Below are 22,850 nucleotides of genomic sequence, written 5' to 3' on the forward strand. Positions count from 1 at the left end.
ATTTATTCACACATTCACAAAATCTATACAGCAATTTTGTGAGATGGTACAGGGTATTGTTGGTCAGCAGCACACATGTCCCCATGTACTGCTGCTACAAGTAGGGTGAAACAGAGAGGATCTGTGAGATAGAATAGTACACAGGTTCTGGGCAGGCCAAATAACCATAAGGGTGTTGGGGAGCAGTTTGGATCCTTACATGATAGGAAAGTGTAAAGCCCTTGCTCCACTTCTACTCTAGTAACACAACACAGGCAATCTGAAATTTTGGAAGGCACCCCAACTCTCTACTGCAGTGTCTTTTAAGCCTGGGAAACAACAAAAGACTGGCTACTTCAAGCTTCTGGCTGCATCACACTAAAAGGCTTCTGGAAATCTATAAAGGTTTCTTTTTTTTTTTTAACCTGCCCTTCTAGGTTGCCTGGGTTCAAAGAGGTAATTTAATAAGAGAGTCTATAATTAGGTGATTTATGGTTTGTTTTGTTTTGTTCTGCTCTCTGGGAACAGAAACTACCTCCCTTATTGCAACATTTGTTGAATGCCCACTCTGTGTTTGGCACAATCAAGTTATTTTCTTCAATGTTCATCATTACTTATATTCGGTATTACTGATATTTTTAAATAATTGAGAAAAGAAAAATTAAGAAAAGATTTAAAAGGTAGATCATATCCTCTGTTTATATAACTAGTAAGTCGTAAGGCTAAGATTAAATAAGGTTAATGAATGAAATAAATATGGAATGTAAATGGAAAGCCAAAATGGAAATTTTATGATGGGAGTGAGGTCTAAAAGGGGAGAGGCTGGGTGAATAGTAAACAATTTTATATTAAGATCAGGTTGAACCATTTCTAAGTTTAGTGTGTGAAAAGATGCACTAAGAAAAAAATGCTTTATTTACATATAAAATAAGACAGTTGGGTAGGGGGATGACACTGAATAACAAAGTGTGAACTTATAGTGAGGCTCATTCACATACACACAAATAGAAAATATCACCAACTGAGGGCTATAGGGATGTTTTCTATGGATAAAAGCTACTACAGTAAGAACAGAAGCTTCAGAGTAGCTTACTATTCTTGTTAGGTTCTCCTGGGAAGTCAATTAGGTTTTTAAAGAGGTGTATTTAATTAGTTTAGATCTCCATAGATCATCTTCTGCAAAGAAAATATTCTTGGCTCCTGAAAGAAGCACCTGAACCTTTTTCTGTGCCAGGATCTGTGCTACAGTCAATCATTGTCCTCTGTTTAAGGAACTTTCAAGATAGCTTTGGCATAATACACCATGAATATAACTGTATGTGAAAAATATACCCTAGTACAAAGGAATCACATAAGAAGTTAGCAATAAACTCTGTGGGAACTGAAGTGAGGAGAATTTATCTATCCTCAGTTAGATATTCATTCATCAACAAACATGTATTTCACATCTCTTTGGCTTTCCATATGCCAAAATTCAAATAAGATAATAAATAACAAGACTATTAGAGTTGAATTTTGTACTTTTAAAAATATTTTTATTTAATACTTAATATGTTTTGCATATATTACTATGTACCTTATATATTTAGTACCCATGGATTCCCTGGAACTGGATTTTTAGACAGTTGTCAGACATCATGTAGATGTTGGGAATTGAACTGGTGTCCTCTGGAAGAGTAGCCAGTATTCTTCATTGTTGTGCAACCTTTCAGTCCCTCTGTTGATGTTGTTTCCTTGATTGTTTGTTTGTGAGTGCATGTGTGGCATGGGGCAGGGGGTGTAGGTGCCCAGTGAGGCTAAAAGTGGCTACTGGATTTCCTGACACCAGATTTAGAAGCAGGTATGTGATATCTACCTTGAGTGCTGCCAATTAAACTCTGTTTCTCTGAAAAAGTGGCAAGTACTTTTAATTACTTAACTATCACTCCAGGCCCTATGCTGCTTTCTGGAATCAACACTCTGATGTCACAAAATAAACATGTCCTTGATGGTTGAAGGCAACTGTGTGTGTGTGTGTGTGTGTGTGTGTGTGTGTGTGTGTGTGTGTGTGTGTGTGTGTATGTGTGTGTGGGGGGGTTAGGGACGGGTACATACCCATACACATATGTACAGATGCCAACGGAGAACATATGTCTTGCTCTATCATTCTTCACCTCATTACCTTTAGAAAGGGTTTCCCACTGTACTTGAAGCTAGGCTAGTAGCTAGCAAACCCCAAGAATTCTCTTATGTCTGCTTTCTACAATGCAAGAGTTACAGGCATGTACATCTATACCTGTTTGAGGGTTTTTTTGTTTGTTTGTTTTAAATCTGGAAGCTAGGGGTTCAAATTCAGGTCATTCATACTTTCTCTTACACATTGAGCCCTCTATCTCAAGGGAATAAGTTTTAGAAGAGAATGCTTTTATGTTAGTATTCACTAAGTAGTGTTCATAGTTTTGTATAAAATATTACTTTTTTTACTAGTACTGGTATCAAATGGAAATAATCCTCTGGTCATCTTCAAAAGTATGCTTCAAAAAGTATATTTGTAAGCTGGTTGTGGTGACACACACTTGTAAATAGCATCATCTAGAAGTCCAAAACAAGAAGGTTATAAGTATACAGCAAGCTTTAATAAATAGTGAGATAATGACGCATTTAAAAAGTATTCATAACATGATCAGATGTTACATCTGAGAAACCACTAATCTCTGATTAGCCATACTAGTTTCTGTTTTAAGAAAAGAACTCATATATCTTAGGCCGGCCGCAAATTTCATATATGAAGGATTACTTTAGGTTTCTTATCTTTTTGATCTACTCTCTTGAGGGCCAGTATTACAGATGTGTGCCATTATACCCACTTTGTGCATTGCTGGGATTAAAACCACGGTTTTGTACCTGCTCAACAAGCACTTTATCAACTGAGCTATACTTAGTGTCCCTAGTTTTCTTTTTCTGATCAAGGTTGTTGATTCAATTAATGGGTCTTGATCCTAATAAGTGTTTATACCTTATAAGAGTATACCATAAGGTTGGTGTTACTATCATTATTCTTTTATACATGAGAACACTGAGCCTTAGAGCTGACTAGTAAATATAATGTAATATAGTTTCACACAACAGGGTCAAGAATCTAGATTCCATTCCAGACCTATCACGAAAAACATTTAAGCTTTTTTTTTCTACATATTCATGTTATTACATTGGGAAATGAAGGTGTGATAGTCATGATTAATATTTACAAAGACAACAGAAATTGAAATTTAAAAGCATCTCATGAAGAGGTTTCTATCACAAAACTCACTTTATGAAAAAAGAATAGTAAGTTTACTCAAAGTTTTCCATTACATGTGCAAAGAAGCCTTCCTATTCAAGACCAATGACACATGGAAGGTAACTGTAATAGTATGAATAAAAATGCCCCTGTAGGGGCATTAGACACATAAGTGTCTAAATACTTGCTTCCCAATTGGTAGAACTTTTTGTTTTGTTTTGTTTTGCTTTTGGAAGGAGGCAGAAATGTGGTCTTATCTGACAAGAATTTTCACTAGGAAGAGGATTTGAGATTTCAAAAGTCTCAGGGATTTCCTGTTAGCTTTCCCTCTCCCTCCTACTTGGGAATCAACTGTTCCTTTACCACACATTTACTCTAAAATCATGAACTCTAACTCACTGTCACTGTAAGTCCATATAAATTCTTTATTCTAAAATTTGTCTTGGTTATGATATGGTATCATGGAGATAGAAAAGTAACTATGACTCCATCTAACTTTATACTTAGGCTTGATGATTCAGGTACAAAGATATAGAAAGATAATTTTTAAAGGACCATGAGCCAATAGAAATGAACATTTCAATTTTAGCAATCCCAGTATCAGGACCCAGATGGAATGAAGATATAAATTTCTTCCCCCTTCTCTCTTTCTCTTTTTTCCTTTTTCTTCATTTCTTTTTTTTCTTTACCACACACAAACACACACACACACACACACACACACACACACACACACACTTCAATTACAATTTGGAAAACCATTATGCAGTGAATCACAAGTACACTGTATGTAGTTCCTTCAGAATATTCTGAAGTTTTAGTGTTTTCTCTTGTGCTCAGGAAGAAAAAAGAAAACACATTAAGGTAGTAAGTAAATGTTGGACAAATAACTGAAGGAAAAAAACAATATTTAAAAAGCAGCTGACAAAACGGCAACCAACAAGTTGGGAAAAGATCTTTATTAATCCGATATCCAAAAGAGGGCTAATATCCAACATATACAAAGAACTCAAGAAGTTAGACTCTAGAGAATCAAATAACCCTATTAAAAATGGGGACCAGAGCTAATCAAAGAATTCTCAGCTGAGTAATACTGAATTCCTCAGTAAAGAATACCTAAAGAAATATTCAACATTCTTAGTCATCAGGGAAATGCAAATCAAAACGACCTTGAGATTCCACCTCAAACCAGTCAGGATAGCTAACATAAAAACTCAGGTGACAGCAGATACTGACAAGGATGTGGAAAAAGAGGAACACTCCTCCATTGCTGGTGGGATTGCAAGCTCGTACAATCACTGTAGAAATCAGTTTGGAGGTTCTTCAGAAAGTTGGACATACTACTACCTGAGGACCCAGCTATTTCACTCCTGGGCATATACCTAAAAGGTTCTCCAATATGTAACAAGGACAAATGCTCCACTATGTTCATAGCAGCCTTATTATAATAGCCAGAAGCTGGAAAGAACCCAGATGCCCTTCAATAGAGGAATGGATTCAGAAATTGTTGTACACTTACACAATGGAGTACTACTCAGCTATTAGAAGCAATGACTTCATGAAATTCCAAATGGATGGAATTCCTGAGTGAGGTAACCCAATCACAAAAAAAAAAAAAAAAAAAAAAAAAAAAAAAAAAAAAAAAAAAAAAAAGAAAACCAAAAACACCAAAACAAAACAAAAAAAAAAATAAAAAAATAAAAATAAAAACAAAACAAAACACCACACATGGTATGCACTCACTGCCCACAAACCTCATGAAGCTCAAGAAGAAAGACCAAAGTGTGGATGTTTCAGTCCTTCTTAGAAGGGGGAACAAAATACTCAAGGGAGGAAATATGGAGACAAAGTGTAGAACAGAAACTGAATGAAAGGTCATCCAGAGACTGCCCCACCTGGGGGTCCATCCCATATACAGACACCAAAGTCAGACACCATTTCTGATGCCAATAAGCACTTGCTGACAAGAACCTGATATAGCTTTCTCCTGAGAGGCTCTGCTAGAGCCTGACAAATACAGAGTTGGATGCTCACAGCCAATCATTAGACTGAGCATGGGGTCCCCAATGGAAGAGTTAAAGAAAGGACTGAAGGAGCTGAAGGGGTTTGTAACCCATAGAAAGAACAACAATATCACCAACCAGACCCCCCCCCCCTTCCGAGCTCCCAGGGACTAAACCACCAACCAAAGGGTATACATGGAGTGTGACCCATGGCTCCAGCCACATATATAGCAGAGGATGACCTTGTGGGACATCAATGGGAGGAGAATCCCTTGGTCCTGGGAAAGCCTGATGCCCCAGTGTAAGGGAATGCCAAGGTGGGAGGAAAAGAGTAGGTGGGTAGGGGAATCGAAGCAAGGGGAGGGGTGATGGGATCAGGGATTTCTGGAGGGGAAGCTGGGAAAGAGGATAACATTTGGATGTAAATAAATAAAATATCTTAAAAAAAAAGGCAGCTACAGTTCTGGAACATTTAAGATCTGCTGGAGACCAAGAAGATGAATTAAAGTTTTATGTATATTCAACCTGGTACCTGTCTTAAGGAATATCTGGTTTAATTCTTGGGGGACTAAGAATGGCCCTGTTTTTATAATGTATCTTACCTGGTGTCATCTGTAAGGTAATGCAGGTGCAGGAATAGATCAGAAGAGGACAGTAAATAGTTCTTCCATGGAAGATGATAAGAAGCAAGAAATCAGGTATGCTGATTGGTTTGGAAACCTGCACTGGAAAGGCCAGGAGGTACCTTTATAAAGCTAAGGCCTGATGTAATTTGCATTGGCTAAATAGGCAGTTTGTGAAACATGGAAAAACCAGGTCCTGGAGTTTGGAACAGACTTATCAATAAACCTCTTAAGATCACCACTTTTCCTTGGACATAGTGTATCAATATAAACAAATCTCTCAAAGAGTTAACAACATTCTCTTTCTTCCTTCTCTGCCTCCCATGGGGTTGGTCTAGGATCTCAGACCAACAAGTTAACAGGAAATCTCCCACAGAGCTAAATCCCATAGATTACTTTTTAGTTTTTATTTTGAGACAGGGTCTGGAAAAGTTATCCAGGTTGGTTTTAAATTTCTATTTCTCCTGACTCAACCTCCTGGTAGCTGTGACCACCCACCTAAAACTCTGACTAGTACTATTTAATGGGTATACTACCTACCCAACTAAAGTCCTTTAGGCTTTTGAAATGCAAACTGTGGCTTGCTTAAACATTCACTCATTTATTCATTCCACAAAAGTTCATGCAGGGTTTCCTAGTGTGAGAATTTTGTTAGGCAATGGGGGGGGGGGTGAGGGTGGTGGGCCACAAATACAAAGAGAATTGAACTTGGTTTCAATCTCCCAGAATCTAACAGTTTAGTAAGGGAAACAAATGTGCACGTATAAGGCCTTATAGTAGAAGGTGAAAATGTATGAGCAGGATTGGAGGGGATCAACCCATGGGACATAAAGGTGGCATAAAAAAAAACAAAACAAAACAAAACAAAACAAAACAAAAAAAAAAAAAAAAAAAAAAAAAAAAAACAAGTTTTAAAACAAATTGGGTTTTGAATGACCTATAAAACCTTTAGGTAATAGCCCTAAGAGTGGAAGTCCACGGTGGAATAGAAAACAGAGTTTGATTTGGCTAGATAACAAGGCTCTTGAAGAGCTGAATTGTGGGGACTTTAGCGCGGTATAATCCAGGATAGAGCAAGGCAGAAGGTACCTAAACAGAGACCTTTATTTCTTTTCTTTATACTTTGACTTAACCTTCATTAGAATCCCTTTTTAAAATTCACCTATTTCCTATCGTTCAGGTGGTTGGTGGTGGGGTGGGTTCAATGTGTAAGTTAAGGGTTTGCAAAGCGGCCCATGAGTAACTTAAATCCTACACTTTGGGATCCATAAAAGGAAACATGGTAGAGGCTGCGAATGCCAAGCCCTTTTAACAACACCAGCCAGCCTCCTCAAGACACCAGCTGTTGCCGGGGCGAGATGCAGGCCAGACCTGAGGGTGGGTAGCAAGAGCTGGCGGGAGCTGAGATTCCTGAACTGGCGGGCCAGGGTTGAGGAAGAGAGGGAGGGAGGGAGGAAGCGCGAGAGGGAGGGAGGAAGAAAGAGAGAGAGGCGTGTCATGTGATCCGCTTCCCTGCTTCTTTAAGCGTCCACTGGCTGCCGGGCGGCCGCAGTCTCAGCTCTGGGCATCTGGGGAACCCAAGCGGCTTCGCCCAGGCATTCGCGCGGGCGCCTGCGGTCTGGGTCCCACCTCCTCTGCTATCGCACCCTTGAAGTTTTGCAGCACCAGGAAAAGAGGGCAAGAAAGAAGAGGAGAAGCGAAAGCATACCCTAAAACATTTACTTAAAGAAGAAAAGAACGGGGGTCGCAGAAATGGCTGGGGCAATTATAGAAAACATGAGCACCAAGAAGCTCTGCATTGTTGGAGGGATTCTCTTGGTTTTCCAAATCGTTGCCTTTCTGGTGGGAGGCTTGATCGGTAAGTGTGAGAGCTGCAAACTTTCCCCTTTCCCTTTCTTCGGCCCTTCCCTCTTTTGCCTCTTGGGCTACTTGTTACAGTATCGCTGCCTTGCCTCTATGATCTAATTAGTCCGGCTATTGTGCTTAAGAAAGCAGAGCTCCATGGGGCTCCATGGGGCACAATCCAGTCTAGTGGCGAAGAGAAAAGGAGGGGAAAAGTTTTGGCCTAGTTTCAGTATCCACTTGAAAGGCAGGAGGGGGTGGGGGTGGATCTTAAGCATGGCGACGGATCGCGAGGAAGTGCTGGGTCGCAAAGTTGATTGCTCCCCCTGCTCTTTCCCTCGCCCGCCCCTCTTTCCCTCTCGGTTCCCTTCCAATCAGCTCAGGGAGGGCAACGTAATCGACTTTATTAGGAATAACAGGAGAGTCGAGAGCTAAGCCCGGTGCCAACCGTGAGCTGTTACTGGCTGTGGCTTGTGTAAATGCATTAGGTTGTCTCGGTGAGGAACTAGGGCTGGTTTTTGGGTCTCAACCTTTAAGCCCTTGGCTTCCACGCCACTACCCCACCCACCTCGGGCGGTGGACTAGTTTGAACTGAGGATTGATTGGAGTAGAGTGGCTTGGGAGCGTCTTGGCCCTCTCAGCACGAACTTGGAAAGGGCGTAAGAGAAAGATGGTCAGAAAGGTGTTGCTTTTGCCTCGTCCCCTCTGCCATTTACCCTCCCCTTTGCTTTGAGCCCCAAGATCCAGTGAGTCCGAAGCCTGAGGTTCTTCCCTGGCGCCTAGAGGACATTTCCTACTCCCTCCTGGGCTGCCCTCAGGTGACAGATCCCAGGCGCCAGGGAGACTTTCTCTGTGCCGCCAACCAACCAACCAAACAAACAAACAAAAAGGCTTCCGACCTAGCCGACTCTAACCTTAAGATCGACTCGGAAAACTCAACTTACTCCTACTGTCTTTTCCACCTTACGTCCCTTTCTCCTCAAGGTTCCAGACAACCTTGAACAAACTTCAGTGCCAACTTCGGAGCGGGCGCTGCTGGGCAGTTTGGCCTCCTTGGGGCAGGCTGTTGCTCTTGGCTGGGTGGAAGACCTCAGGTGTTGGGGGGGGGGGGGTCTGTGCTTCTTGCTGGAGTCCCTGGGCTGCGCAGGAGCTCCCTTTAAGGGGTGAGAATAGTGGACATGGTGTTTTTCCTTGAGACTAGGGTGTGTTGGGTTCGCATTCCAGAGAGTCTGATCCTGCCAGTCTTTATTACACCAGGCTAAGTATTTTAAACAAAGGAAAGAAGGAGAAGCCTCAAGAAGAGTTCTGAGAAGGTCCAGTACACGTTTCTATAAAACCAGTTTTCTAAGCCTCTGTCCTCCCTATGGGACACATACACACACACACAGACAGACAGACAGACAGACACACACACACACACACACACACACACACACGTGCACACACACACACAGCTTTTGTTTCGATACGCTAGATGTACAATCTCTTTTTCTCTGTATTAGATTTCCTAGGCTCTTAATACTTCTCTGCTGGAGCTGTAGGCAGCCAGCAGTCTCACAGTGATTACACCGCGGTTACAATTACACCTCTTGTTTCCCTTGATGAGCAGTTGCAGTTGGATGCTATTGGATCTTGTATGATTTCAGTGGCAGACCATCATAAAATTTCTTGCACCTTGTGCTTTCAGAATTAAATTGGCCTATTATCCTTGCCTGACCTTCTCCTTTGAGGTTTTTTGCACACTGTAAACCATTACAGTTTCCTGTAGCTGCACCCTCCACCTTACGAAGCTGATGTGGGCCCACAGACCTCTTGATTCCTGTAGTAGGTTTCCTATAGCACTCCTGGAACTAACATGTTTTCTGGAATCTCACCATTGTAGAGGAGATCCCAAAGGTCCCTGCAAGTGTTTGCTGGATATTAGAATTACCAGTTAGAGCAGTTGTTTGCTCAAATTAGGGTTGTCTGAAGTAGAAAGTAAGCAGTGATGAGGTTGCTCCCACCCCATCCTATCTTCGGTAGAACTCGCTTAGTGAAGCTGCAGGCACTGCCTAAATAGATTTTCCTAAATTAACAAACTATTTTAGTTCTAACTTTTCTTAGAAAAGAAACATCTTTCTCTCTCTAACATTTCTTAGAGGAATGTTTTGCAGAACTTTACTTTGTGTCACTGTTTTACTTTCCTTCTCTCCCAGCTGTGGTAATTGTCCCCAGTTCTGGTCCTGAGACTGAGCCAGAGTGTATGTAGCCCACACTAAATAGTGTTTTCGTTTCTACTTCTTCCACTTGGAGAGTAGCGTTTTTTGCTCTTAAATAAATTTAGGTAACCTAGGCTTTCTTATGACATAAATACAGGAAATAGACATTACCAAGAGGTACATGCCATGTTTTTAACTCTTTTCTAAATTGAAAACAGATGAAACTATTCAGAATGAACTAGTAGAATCGGTACTTGAAAGAACAGGGGCTAGAGCAGAACTCTACTACTCAAACCCACTTCTACTTATGAGGTCAGGCATAATAAAGTAGTCTTCCTAAGGTATCTATTCCTTCTGAACTGTAGCCACTCTGATACTTTTGGATCCTCCCCTAACCCCACCCAGAGAAACTCGGGGGAGAAAAAAACATTATGAAAAACTCCTCATTAGAAATACCTGACATACACAAAACATCCCCTAAACAGCCATAGCAAATTATGAATCTCAAAGTGACCAAGCAAGTCGCTTAACCAATTGGCTTTTCTCTTTACTGGTGGATAAATGAGTTTAAAAGATAAAAGAGAGCCATTTCACCTCTGATTGTAAAGCTCTTTTAGTATTCAGAATTTATATAACATTTGGATTAATGTTATAAAATCAAGGAGAAAATTTTAAAAGAAGCCATAAAAGCAAATAGAAGAGATTTGGTTTGGTATATTTCAAATTCCCTGTAACCTAAAGGCCTTCTTACATAACTTATTTTCTTTCTGGCTGGCTTTGTGTTTTTCTTGTACTAGTAGTGTCTATATATTGTTGAACTATTGATGAAATTTTACAAACAAGCTTGGTAATAAATACACTATGTATAATTTGGTAGACTTATAAATTTATTTATTTAAGATTTTGCTAAAATTTTGAGACACTATAAGTTAGACATCTTTTTTATGCATTCAGAAAACTTACTAAGGGACTAGCCTTTTAAATGTTTTTAATATTTAAAAGTTTCAAAAAGGAAAATAAAATGTTTTGAAAGATGTATATATCTTAACCTTATTTTCCTGAAAAGCAAGCCTGAAAAATACTAAAATAATTTTTCTTTATTTTTATGCTTGATGAGCTTAGTTCATGGAGAAACAACTGTCGAGGTAGTAGAAAGGGTAAAAAGAGACTGTGATGAAACAAGAGCACAGCTCACTAAAAATCATAAATTTCTGGTGCTATGATGTTTGAAGAATCATGTTGCTTTTTCACCTAATTCTAAAATCATAAATATAACAGAGATCACAACTGGATAGAATGGATTATGGTTAAATTATTTTAAACAAATCTCAAATAAGAATATTTCTAACTTAAATTGTAAATAAAACCAAAAAAGTCACCAGTTATAATTTATTTGAGAAGGAGCATTGTTTTGCCAAAAGTCACATGAGTTGCCTTCTTTTTAAATGCTGAGGATATAATAATGTGTATAAGACATACATATGCACATATACAGTTATCACACTTCCTCAAATAGGCCTGTCTAGGATGCAGAAATCTCCATTATACTATTAAGTGGAAACTGTTGATGGTTTTGATTGTTATCCATTCATATGAGCATTTGTCTACTACAGTTATTCATTTGAAAGTTGCAGAAATTTGAGAAGTTGAATGAAATAGTGGTTAAACAGGTTGCACAGTATTCAGTACATTAGATTTTAATTCTGTATATATTACATTTCTTATATATTACATACTTTATACATTTAATTACATATTTTACATATATAATTACACATATTAAACATATTATATACAGTCTTGTATCCCAGGCTGATTTCTCACTGGCTAAGGGTGTTCTCCAACTCCTGATCTTCCCTCTATATCCCAAATTCTGGGATTTTAGGTATAGCTCACTACACCAGGCTATATTTTATGAGAATCTTGAAAAGTACTGATTTTTCTTTCCTTATAATGGTTCTATTTTTCTGTATTTAATTATGCCTTTTATTTTGTAAACTTACATACCTGATCAAACTATACTTATTAACTCCTAGAGCAATCATACAAATGTGATTTATATAAGTTCTGTTTAATGTCAGAAATTTATTTAATCAGTTTTTTATTATTAAAATTACATTATTTAACTTTTAGGACACTAAACCTTGATTATTACAATGAGACAATATTTGTGTTACTAGTTTCTAATTGTTCTCTTATCTGATTTTCTTAGTACCTTCCATCTAACTTTCTAGTGCAAATTTTCTTTCAGTAGTAAAAAATGAGAACAATTTTCTTGACGTAATTGTGAGTAGCTTTTTGAAGCTTACAAATCCTTTACCTATAAATTCTGCCTTATCTAAATGACATTTAGCTTTTTTCTTTATACTTAAAATTTTATTTACTTATCATTTATTATTTTTGTTTAGTTTTGAGACAATGTCATGCTATGTATACTCAGCTTTTATGGAGCTCCCTATGTAGACCATGCCTGCCTCTTGCTTCCCAAGTGCTAGAATTAAGAGTGTGTGCTACCACTCATGGCAACCCTTATTGTTAAATATGTACTGACTGAGAAAAGATTCATATCTATCTCCCTTATAAAGTAGTTTTTTAGAATGTCCTTAGTTAATTTTTTAGAATGTCCACTGACCTACTGTCCAAAATACTTATCGAGGTCCATGGTATGCCCAGGACAGGGCCTTGAAAGAACATAGAGCCTAAATAAATTATACCTAGTGTATGGACATCTCAAAAGACATCTTGTGGAAGTTGGTTCTATTCTTCCACCATCTAAGCCCAGGGATTGAGCTCTTGTTAGACCCTTATCTGCTGAACCATCCCACTGGGCCATTACTGGTACTTTTATACTCATTTTATTATGTAAGTAAATCAAGATGCAGGCAGTTCTAGTAAATTTTCTTAGGATATTAACTGTCTCAGTCATGTATGAAAGTAGATTTCAGTCAGTCACAACACCCTGCCTCAACCATGACTTTAGGGTATAAATAAAAATTATTTTAGTGCAGAGAGGTATAATGAGGAATAGGAAACTATAATTGATTTCTCATTTTTAATTTTTTGATAACATGGAAAGGGAGAATAATCTATATGATGATAAAAAAAGTCTAACTTTAGTGCCAAACCAGTATCTTATCATGACCAATGGAAGGTATCTTTTGGAGAAATTCAAGCACCATTCTTACTCCTTACAAGTTCTATTCAGACTCTACAACTGTATGAATCATCTAATTGTCTGAGCAGCCTGGTTCATTAACCAGAAAGATTGCTTGATTTTATATTCCCCAGCTGGTAGTTTGACATATTTATGTAGTTGTGTAAAAAGATTGTACTTTTTCAAAGGAAGACAAAAGATCGAATCACTGAAGATTAGAGAGGGGTTTGGAAGGTATGGATGGCAGTAATGGTAGCAGTTTGAAACTTAAAATTAAAAAAAAAATGGTACAGGCCTTTAATCCCAGCACTTGGGAGGATCTCTGAATACCAGGACAGCCTGGTATGCAAAATAAAAAGTTAGTTGCAGGACATCCAGGGCTATAAAATGAAACCCTAACCTGAAAATCCAACCAAGCAAAGCAACAAAACCAAAAACCAACAAATCACAACAACAACAAACCCAAATTCCCAAACCCCAATCAAACAAAAAGCCCAAACCAACACTAAAAAACCAAAACAAAACAAATTATTTTCTAAAACTACAGTTTTTATGCCAGCATACAAGACCAGCAATGCTCAGAAGTAGACATGTTGACACCATTCTTTGGGAAAATGCTAATAGATTTTTTTTAACATGGAAAAAATTGAAGCTCTTGATTTTGATAAAAACAAAGTTAACAGATTTACACAGTCAGATTAGTTTCCCTTGAGTAGATCTCTCTTCTAAAATTTGGTGATCTTGGCCTAATGGAACAAGTAGACCAGATATAGGCAATTCCTATGTTTCTGATGGCAGTGGGAGGACAGGATTTAAAGATCAGGAAGTATTTTGTGATTTTTCTCTATGTATAACAAAACAAACTGAAGATTATTACGTTATGAAAAAGAAGAAGCCTCATACTTTAGGATTTAAAAGAAAAAAATACTGAGACTCTTGTTTTATTCTTTGGTTCCTCAGCTTCTGTATCAACGCTTTACATTCTATCCCTAACAAGTTTTGTAGAGGATTAAAAACACGAATCATATTGATGTCTGACCAGGATGTCTGCTTTACTGTGACTGTTAACTTTGGGTGGCCATGGAAAACATTTCAGAGGTATTGATTCATTTAATGCTTTTTTAATCCACAATTACATTACAGCTACTTTCTCCAATTTTCAACTGAATTTCAGACCAATTTAAGGAACTTTTTTGAAATTTAATATGAAAGCTCAATCTCCTTTTTTGGCTATGCTCCTTCCTCAAGCTAAGTAAGCTTTTCCATTGCCCCCTGAGTACTAAAATGACTTAGCTACTTCCTAAACAAACCATTTCAATTCTTGACACACAACAGCTCTCATACCAGCCATTGTGATTATGACTATGCTTATAACCCATCCTGGAGAATGCTAAGCCTGAAAAAACTCACATACCATCTTGGTGACAGCTTCTTGTAGGTAGCAAAGGAAGAATGAACATTACAGAAAACTTGGGAAGTGTGTGCCAAAGAGTTCCCCTTGGCATCAGCCTAAACAACAGGTACTGAATGTAACTGGTAAAGGTAAAGAGGGCAGTGTGGATATTGAAGGGGATCATAATGGAATATGACCCAGAAAAAAAAGAAAATTTAAGGCCTGAGCAAATACTCTTTCATCCCTTTAGGATATAGCTGGTCTGGATTTCTCATACCTATAGTTTTCTTGCCACCCACTCCCCAACAATAAACTAGCATTTTCATCTCTGTGGCCATTTAAATCCTGTACTTTCAACTGCAATTTTCTGTTGCCATCATTTCTTCCTGTTGTATGCTCTTAATATTCTCAGACAAAGGAGTGCTCTTAAAAAAAAAAAAAACTAGCTCATGCAAATTGCAAATTATAGGGCTTTCTTAAACTTCTGGTTAATTCCCTTGCATAGCTCAGGGGCTTTATCTATTATGTATATGTCTAAGAGAGCAGAGGAAATTAAAAGAAAAGATCAAGCCTACTATATTAGTTTTGGCAAGGCATTAAAATTTTCTTTTGAAAATAATTAATTGTTCTGAAAATGGTTGACTCAGGGATTTCCAGGCTCTATATTAATAAAGCCAATCTCATGTACTGTAAATTCTTCCACTTTTGTCTTTCCTTTTCTTGAATCACACAGTCATGAAGCAACATATAATTTAGTTGACATGATATAGACTTTCAGTCTCTCTTTACTTAGCATGTCTGCCTTCAGGTTATCACAACCAAAACGGTGGGTTCTAACTTTGTTAAATCTAGCCTTTGTATGCATTCTTGAGGTCCAGTTTCTTTTAATCTGCTTCTCAACATGTTTTACACTGTCCATTAGGCTGTAACTTGCCCTGAGTAGAATGCCTCTAAGGAGAAAGACACACCCACATTCCTTTCTTTGCCCTGTTCTTTTAAGCTGGTTCTGTCCTGTGTGAACCAGGATTCTGCTTTAGCTTTAAATTCCTAAGCTAAGCAGTTACAGATAAAATTCTTGAGAAAGCTATAAACAAGCTATCATTTACAGAACATGTTTCTACTTGAAAATCATCAGATTCCTCATATTGTTGGAGGTCAGAGATAGCTGCAACAGAAAACTGTGAGACCTGAGATATCTTTGTGTTTATTTTAACCTCTGGCTACATATAACCCACCAGTCTTTAATACATGCTCAGGAGAACAGAGATTTGCTCTAAGAGAACATAATATTTCTATGTAATAGGCAATGAAAAGAAAGAAAAAGAAATAATTTGTTGATTTTAAGCTGAAGGAGCACCATTATCTTTTAATCAACATTCATTTCCCTTCTTCCCCTTCTTTTTGCAGATACCAAAAAAAAAAAAAAAAAAAATCCCCATTACTTTCTTCACTTACACAACTCACTCAAAAAAAAAAAAAAAAGAAAGAAAGAAAACTTTAGGAGAAGGATGAGAATGGCTGAAATTTTGACAAAAACCAGGGTTAGCATATTTATGAGACAGTAACTTATAAAGTAGGATTTATCCCAGCTTTGCCTAGGAAACCATTAGCTCACCACACTAAGTGAGCTGTTAAAATTTTTGAAAAGTACTTGCTGATTACTTGGGCGTATTTTAGGATTCTTGAGAAATATTTACTCATAAAACAGAATGGTAGCAAAAGGTTTTTTGTATGATGGGTTTTCGTTTACTGAAAACCTGGGTTATACAGGCCTTTATCTCAACACTCAGGAGGCTAAAACAGAAGGATCACTGTTACTTGGGGAGTGACTTCAAGGCCAGCTTCAGCAACTTAGTGGGACCCTGTCTCAAGTAAGTAAAAAGGAGACTGGAATTATATCTCAATTATAGTATAAAACTTGCTTATTATGTATGAGAAAATAAAAGAGAATGTACTAATTCTGTTCAAAGTTTTTCTAGTTGTAGAATTCTATCAACCAAGAGTCCTGATTTATCTATTTGTTATCAGACTTCCTTTAAGGTGTTGTAAAGTCTCAGTTTCCTTACCCCTAAAGAATTTACAGGAATTTAAGTGATAATATAACTTTCGAATTTGTTTGAACTGTGCCTCCTGAGAGGCATTAATTACTTTATAAGAACCATTTTTCTGGATTAGAAGTGACTACTAAGTAACTACTTAGCACACATATGTATACATTTGTATTTATCCTGTGTCTCATTACTCTTTGCTTTTTGCTTCTCAGTTGGTTAGGTATTACTAGAAACCCAACAATGGTTGCTTTATGACCTTCCTATTGGTATATTCCCTGTTAACCAATAGTTCAAGAAGTATGGCATTCATATATTTGGTACTCACAGTGGTTCATTTATCTTTTAGTTTAGTTTTTAATAGCTTTCACAAGCTATTCATTTTTTTATCTTTTATTTTTAATACTCTGGCTTTGGGTTGAGTTCAGACAAGCCCATGAGTTAAATTACCAGCACTGCCCTCAAAAAAAAAAAAAAAAAAAAAAAAAAAAAAAAAAAAAAATTCCTAGCCCAGTACACATGGCTGTTCATAGCATAAGAAAACCTAGGTAACAAAACTTTTAATGAAATTTTACTTATATTTTCCATATGTGCTTGTTAACACACAAGCTTTAGCTGCTCTTCTGTTTTACAATATAAAACTGGAGACATCATCCATTATGGCATTTTTCCTCTTCTAAATTCATAATAGATGATAGAGACTTTTGAACATCTAATTTGAGGGGAAAGATGATCATTTACTAATACAAAATCAGCTATTGGGGCATTAATTAGAACTATAAATCTGTATTGTCAGATTTTGTTTGTGGTGTACTAAAGGCATGTGCATGCTAGGTAAGTAATCTACCATTATACATCTCTAACACCATATGAATTTTAAATTAAGAATAATATAAATTATAAGCTAATATATAAGATAAACCATATAAAACATTAAGTTCCACTTTGATGTGTACTTGTTACCATGGTCAAGTACAATATGAGTACCTGGAATATGGTTGAAGAAATGCATAGATAAATACCTTGTACTTTGGACTTACTTCAAAAATACCAAAAATGTACATCTTTAAGGTAGGTCCTATATTTTCTGGCATTGTATTCCAGGCTATACTTTCATTGTTTAAACAAAAATAAGGCTACTATTTTTCTCTTGAGCATGTTAACAAAAGTTCATGCATATATTCATGGTATGTATGCTTGGGCATGTTTAAACTTGCACTATTTTTGGACTTTTAAAGGGACCTTCTCTTCAACATGGGTTGAACTAAGCTTTTTGGTCACTCACTGTTCATGATCATTCCCTATTGTTTATTAGGTTTTATTTTTCATTGGTCATAAATACAGATAAATGAATGTGGTTGCTTGTCCATGCTTTACAATTAAGTATAACAGAAATATGATCTAGTGAGTATATTTCTAAAGTTTGAATAATCAAATAGAGATACTGAATGATAATGGAACAACTTAAATATGTTTCTTCTGTTTCACCAAGATTGTTCTGAAAAAGACTTATTTTAGATGTATTCCTTCTGCTTCACCAGGGCTGTTCTAAAGGGACTTATTTTAGATGTGTTTCTTCTGCTTCATGGGGGCTGTTCTGAAAGGACTTATTTTAGAAGCTCCACAATTTGACTACAAACTCTTAAAAATGGGAATTTGTTTTTTTACTTTTCAAAGGATTTTGCAGACATATGGTTGTTCTTTGAGACTGACAGATTAGACTTTAAAAGGAGTTTAAATTTTAAACTTATTTATTTGTAATGCTGGGGATTGAACAGATTCTCTGGGTATGTTAAGCAAGCACTCTACTGGTAAGTTATAACCCAAAATGTGTGGATTTAAGTTCTTTTCTACCTTATACTGGCTATGCAACCTTGAATAACTACTCAGTTGGAGACTGAAAGTAGTTTGTTTGTTTGGAGAGGGTAAAACAGGATCCAGCAGGCTTATTTTTATAAGATTCTGAAGTATTAAATAAGATGTTAAAAAGACTTAAGTATAGGGTCTGTCAAGTAGTGAATCCTTAAAATTAAATAATGACTGTGTAATTGATAGTCAATCCTTTCACCCAGTGTCCTGGGGAAGCTACTGTAAATATCTTTGAGATTTGGATGGTTCTATAGTGTTATATCTGGTGAAAAAAAATAAATTTTCTGTCTCCTATTTAAAGTTTTGATTAAGAATATAATAACATTAAAGAAATTAAAAATAATAAAAGTAGAAAAATAAATCTTTCTGAAACTCATCATTTTAATGCAACAATTTTGTTTAATTTTTTTTCACCTCTGTTGTCTAAAATTTAGTCTCACTAAGTAGAGACACTTAACACAAGCTTTCTGTTTTCTTTCTGTCAGTTGCACATTTACTTTAGAAATTTAGCAATTCCTCCTCCTTCCTTCAAGCTCTGTTCTACTACTTAACTCAAGATTGCTATTGAGCCATTGAACCATGGGAAATTCATTTTCAAAATCTGCTTAATTGCTGTGAGACTTTAATTTGTTCTGGATGATGGTGCTAATGTCTGGGAACTGGGACTGAAGCCCTCCGAAGTTGTTAATTTAATCAACCGCTGTGCCCTTGCCTAATGAAGGGGGTACCAGATCCTCCTCACAAAGAGCTTGGGTCCCTCCTGACCACCTCCTTCATGATGAATAACAGAAGCCCCACAGTCAGGTTGAGCACTTGGGGCAAATTATCAGGATGTCAGTCCCTATTATCTGGAATCCTAGGCTGAGCTTTCTCAATAACTATTGAGTAGATTTTTATATAGGAACTTAAGAGTTTCTAAGGTAGGGTTTCTTATGTGCTTGTGTCCACATCTGCTAATTTGAAAAATTCTTTAATCATTGAGGTTCTGTTGCAGCTAGTCTATAATATGTAAGATCATAAACATCATTTCAGACTACAGAGATGCCTGTTAACCACTCAACTTTTCCATGGCTAGACTGCTGAACGCTTGCTCTGGCCTCATGATAAATTAGCTTGTTTATTCCTCTTCTGCTTATTTCTATCCTGCTGTTGGTTAGTGTAATGAAGCAGAAGCCTATTGTGTATGTTCATTGGGTAGCAATCCTCTGGCACCAAAGAGGGTAATTGAGTAGAAAGGCGGATGCTGTTGGTGCATGAGAGAAGCTAACACCACATGAGGTCACCAGGCTTCCAGCTTTAACCAATGTGGACACAATGCAATTGAGATTCTGAAAAGGGTTTGTTTATAGTGTGAGAGTAAGGGTCAGTAGTTAATTTGAAATGCTGTAGGTGTGTTTTCCTTGAACCAAGAAGGTACAGAGCATGTGTCATAGAAGATTGTAAATATCCTCTGGGGGTGGGGAGGGGAGGGGAGTAGATTTGGAGGAGGGATTAAAGACAAAATATACTTAAAAGTTCTTATTATCTACCTCTCTGTTTTCCTAAAAGTCTTACATTCTAGAAAATTAGTTCACTGTAGAAAAATTACTATACAACTCTGTGATTTAGAGGCACAGTCCTACCCAAAAAAAAAAAAAACTTAAAAAAAATCGTAGTTCTCCAAATGCGAAGGTATTAGAGACCTGTGAAATATAGTTAATATTATTTTAAAGAATGCACATATTAAAAAAATTTATGTCTTCTATAGTTAGTAGTTGTCCTAACTTGAATGAAATAATATGGGAAGCATTAGCCCTGTATTTGTAGTGTAGCCTTTCGTCTTTTTTAGGTTCCTTTTCCAAGCATATCTGTATTTTAAAATTTTCTTTGGTATTTACTTTGTAATTTAATTACCTGTTTAAAATTGTAGAATCATGTTTTTATAATCATGCCAGATAATTTAAAGATCCTGCTCTTATGAAAGGAAAGGTTGCAAGCAAATATTTGTTTTCCAGAAATGAGAGCAGAAAAAAACATGGAGGTGTGCAGGACCCAAAGGTTTGCCATGACCTTTATTATGCTTCGTGGAGTGTATGTTAAGTCTAGGCAATGCATTTGATATTCCTGATACCTCACATTTGTAAAACGCTTTTATCCTTCTTCAAAGTGCTTTTGTAGAAATCACCTTATTTGATCATGCCAAGAGTCCAGGATAGGCCAGTGCACCAGGGAGCTACATATTTAAAGTCATGGGATCTGAGAAAAGTACTATGTTTATAGTATGTTTTGCTTGGTACGGCATTAGATTTGTTGTGATTAAAACTTGGAAATTTGGAATTTTATTGACTACATATAGGAAGAGTAAAAAGGCACAATTCTATCTTTTTAAATGTTAAATTATTTGTTGTGGAAATACCTGTACATTTTTTATTTTTTGAGCTCTCTTTTAGAAGTAAATGTTGTCTGTAGTTTATTCTCTTCATCTTCATATAGGTTATAGTTGCTTCTGTGAAAGCTTGTTGGATATCTCTTTAAGTATTGTTTTGATAAACTACAGTCTGTTCAGGCTGTCAGATATTTTTCTCTTTCTCTCAAGTTCTTTCGATACTCTGGTAAATTTTAGAGGACCTAGAAAACACTCTCAAGATATGAGGGAAAGGACTAGGGAAATGGCTCAGTGGTTAAGACTACTCTTCCAAAGGTCCTGAGTTCAGTTCCCAGCAACTACATAGTAGTTCACAACCATCTGTAATGGGATCTGACGTCCTCTTCTGGTGTGCCTGAAGACAGCAGAGAAACCCTGTCTCAAAAGAGAAAAGGAAAGAAGGAAGGAAGGAAGGAAGGAAGGAAGGAAGGAAGGAAGGAAGGAAAGAAGGAAGGAAGGAAGGACGGAAGAAAAGAAGAAAGGAAGGAAGGGAAACACTATTTGAAACTGAGTGCATGAGTTGAGTTGAGTTGCTAGTTGAGATCACTAGTGATAATTCTTAGAATTTGGCTGAATTTTTGATTTTGAGACAAAGCTCATTATAGCACAGGCTCTAAGTTGCATGATGTAAAAGACAGGTGACCATAGGGTGTCCAGGTCCCTGAAAATGAATTTATTGAAGGCAGAAGAGATTTTTTTTTTAAGAATTGTATGTATCTCCAGGGATAGACGAGAAATTTCCTTAGTGTATGTGATGACTCTTTGGAAGTTTCTTCAAGACACGCTAGAGAATATGAGGCAGAATAATTAGCAATTCAGCACATGTTACTACAGTTTTCTAACTATGTTAACTCTGAGTTACTGAAGATTATGCTTACCTAGATCTTGTCTTTGAACAACTTCAATTTGATTAGAAAAACAAGACCAATAAAACAAGTTGTGTTAAGGTTGAAGTTAGTTGCAATAGACCAAGAGCTCTAAGCATATTTTAGACAAGAAGAAAAAATATTTTGAATAATTGAAGTCTGATATAGATTGTCAAAATTTGGGTGATTAATTAAAAAACAATTTGATATACATATATGAAAACAAGATTTATATCACTCAGTATTCTAAATTAATAATTAACTTAATAGAAAAAGCCTGTGTCTGGTATGAAGAAATCTGCCTTGAGTATCGTTTGCCTCTCTGGACAGCCAATCCTTCATACTTCTTCCTGTCTTTGGTTGGAGACATTTCCTTTGACAGAACAAGGGCAGGCCTTTCCTCAAAGCTAAATATGTTTATCAGTCTTTCCAATCACCCATTATTTTCTTTATTTTTTTAAATTAAAAATAGTAGGGCAAATCTTGAATCTTTTGTTTATCTGTGGATTAGATATTTTTATTTTAAGATTTATTTATTTTTATTTAAGGGGTTTAGGTGTTTAGATTGCTTGTTTATTTGTGTATCATGTGCATGTCTAGTACCTGTGGAGGCCAGAAAAGGGTCATGGATCCCCTGGAACTGTAGTTATAAGTTGTGAGCTGCCATGTAGGTACTGGAAATAGAACCCAGGTCTTTTGGAAGAACAACCAATGCTCTTAAACACTTATCGGTGGTTTATTGTAGATAACAAGGCATATTTTCTAGTTCACAAAATTCTGGAAAATATGGATCAAAGGACAGGATCATCTGCTCATCTGTCATAAGAAAAAAATATACTTGATAGAAAACTACTGAGCTGATCTTAAATGATGAATCAAGATCTAGACTTGCAAAAGAATACAATATATGTGAAGCATCTGAGTTTAAAAATCAACCAAAGTACATATAAGGTAAATATTTTAGGCTAGTAGAGAGTTTGAGACAATTATAAAGATGTTATTAGAAAGACACAGCAACATATGATATAAACAGGATATATTATTTGAGCATCAATTATACTTTAGGCACTGGGCTAAATGTTTTAAATTCATTAGTTCAATCTTTTTGAACTATTGATTTGGAACTTGACTCTTTGGTTGGCTTGGTTTTACATTTTAAGTTCTAGAAAAACTGGAGTATTAAGTCATTGATGTGGTGTCTTTAACTTGTTC

The 22,850-nt window shown here is 36.8% G+C and overlaps 1 protein-coding gene across 1 annotated transcript in view; it reads left to right on the forward strand.

Moving 5' to 3' along the window:
* The first annotated feature begins 7,403 nt into the window (after positions 1-7,403).
* The window catches only part of WLS (Wnt ligand secretion mediator), a 109,449-nt gene continuing 94,002 nt past the window's right edge, over positions 7,404-22,850 (forward strand). The window contains exon 1 of the mRNA XM_080915534.1: positions 7,404-7,722. Within this exon, the coding sequence (XP_080771660.1) occupies positions 7,617-7,722 (106 nt within the window). The 5' untranslated portion in view covers positions 7,404-7,616. The remainder of the gene's footprint in view (positions 7,723-22,850) is intronic.

This window comes from Micromys minutus, assembly GCF_963924665.1.
Source record: "Micromys minutus genome assembly, chromosome: 4".
Classification (NCBI taxonomy): domain Eukaryota; kingdom Metazoa; phylum Chordata; class Mammalia; order Rodentia; family Muridae; genus Micromys; species Micromys minutus.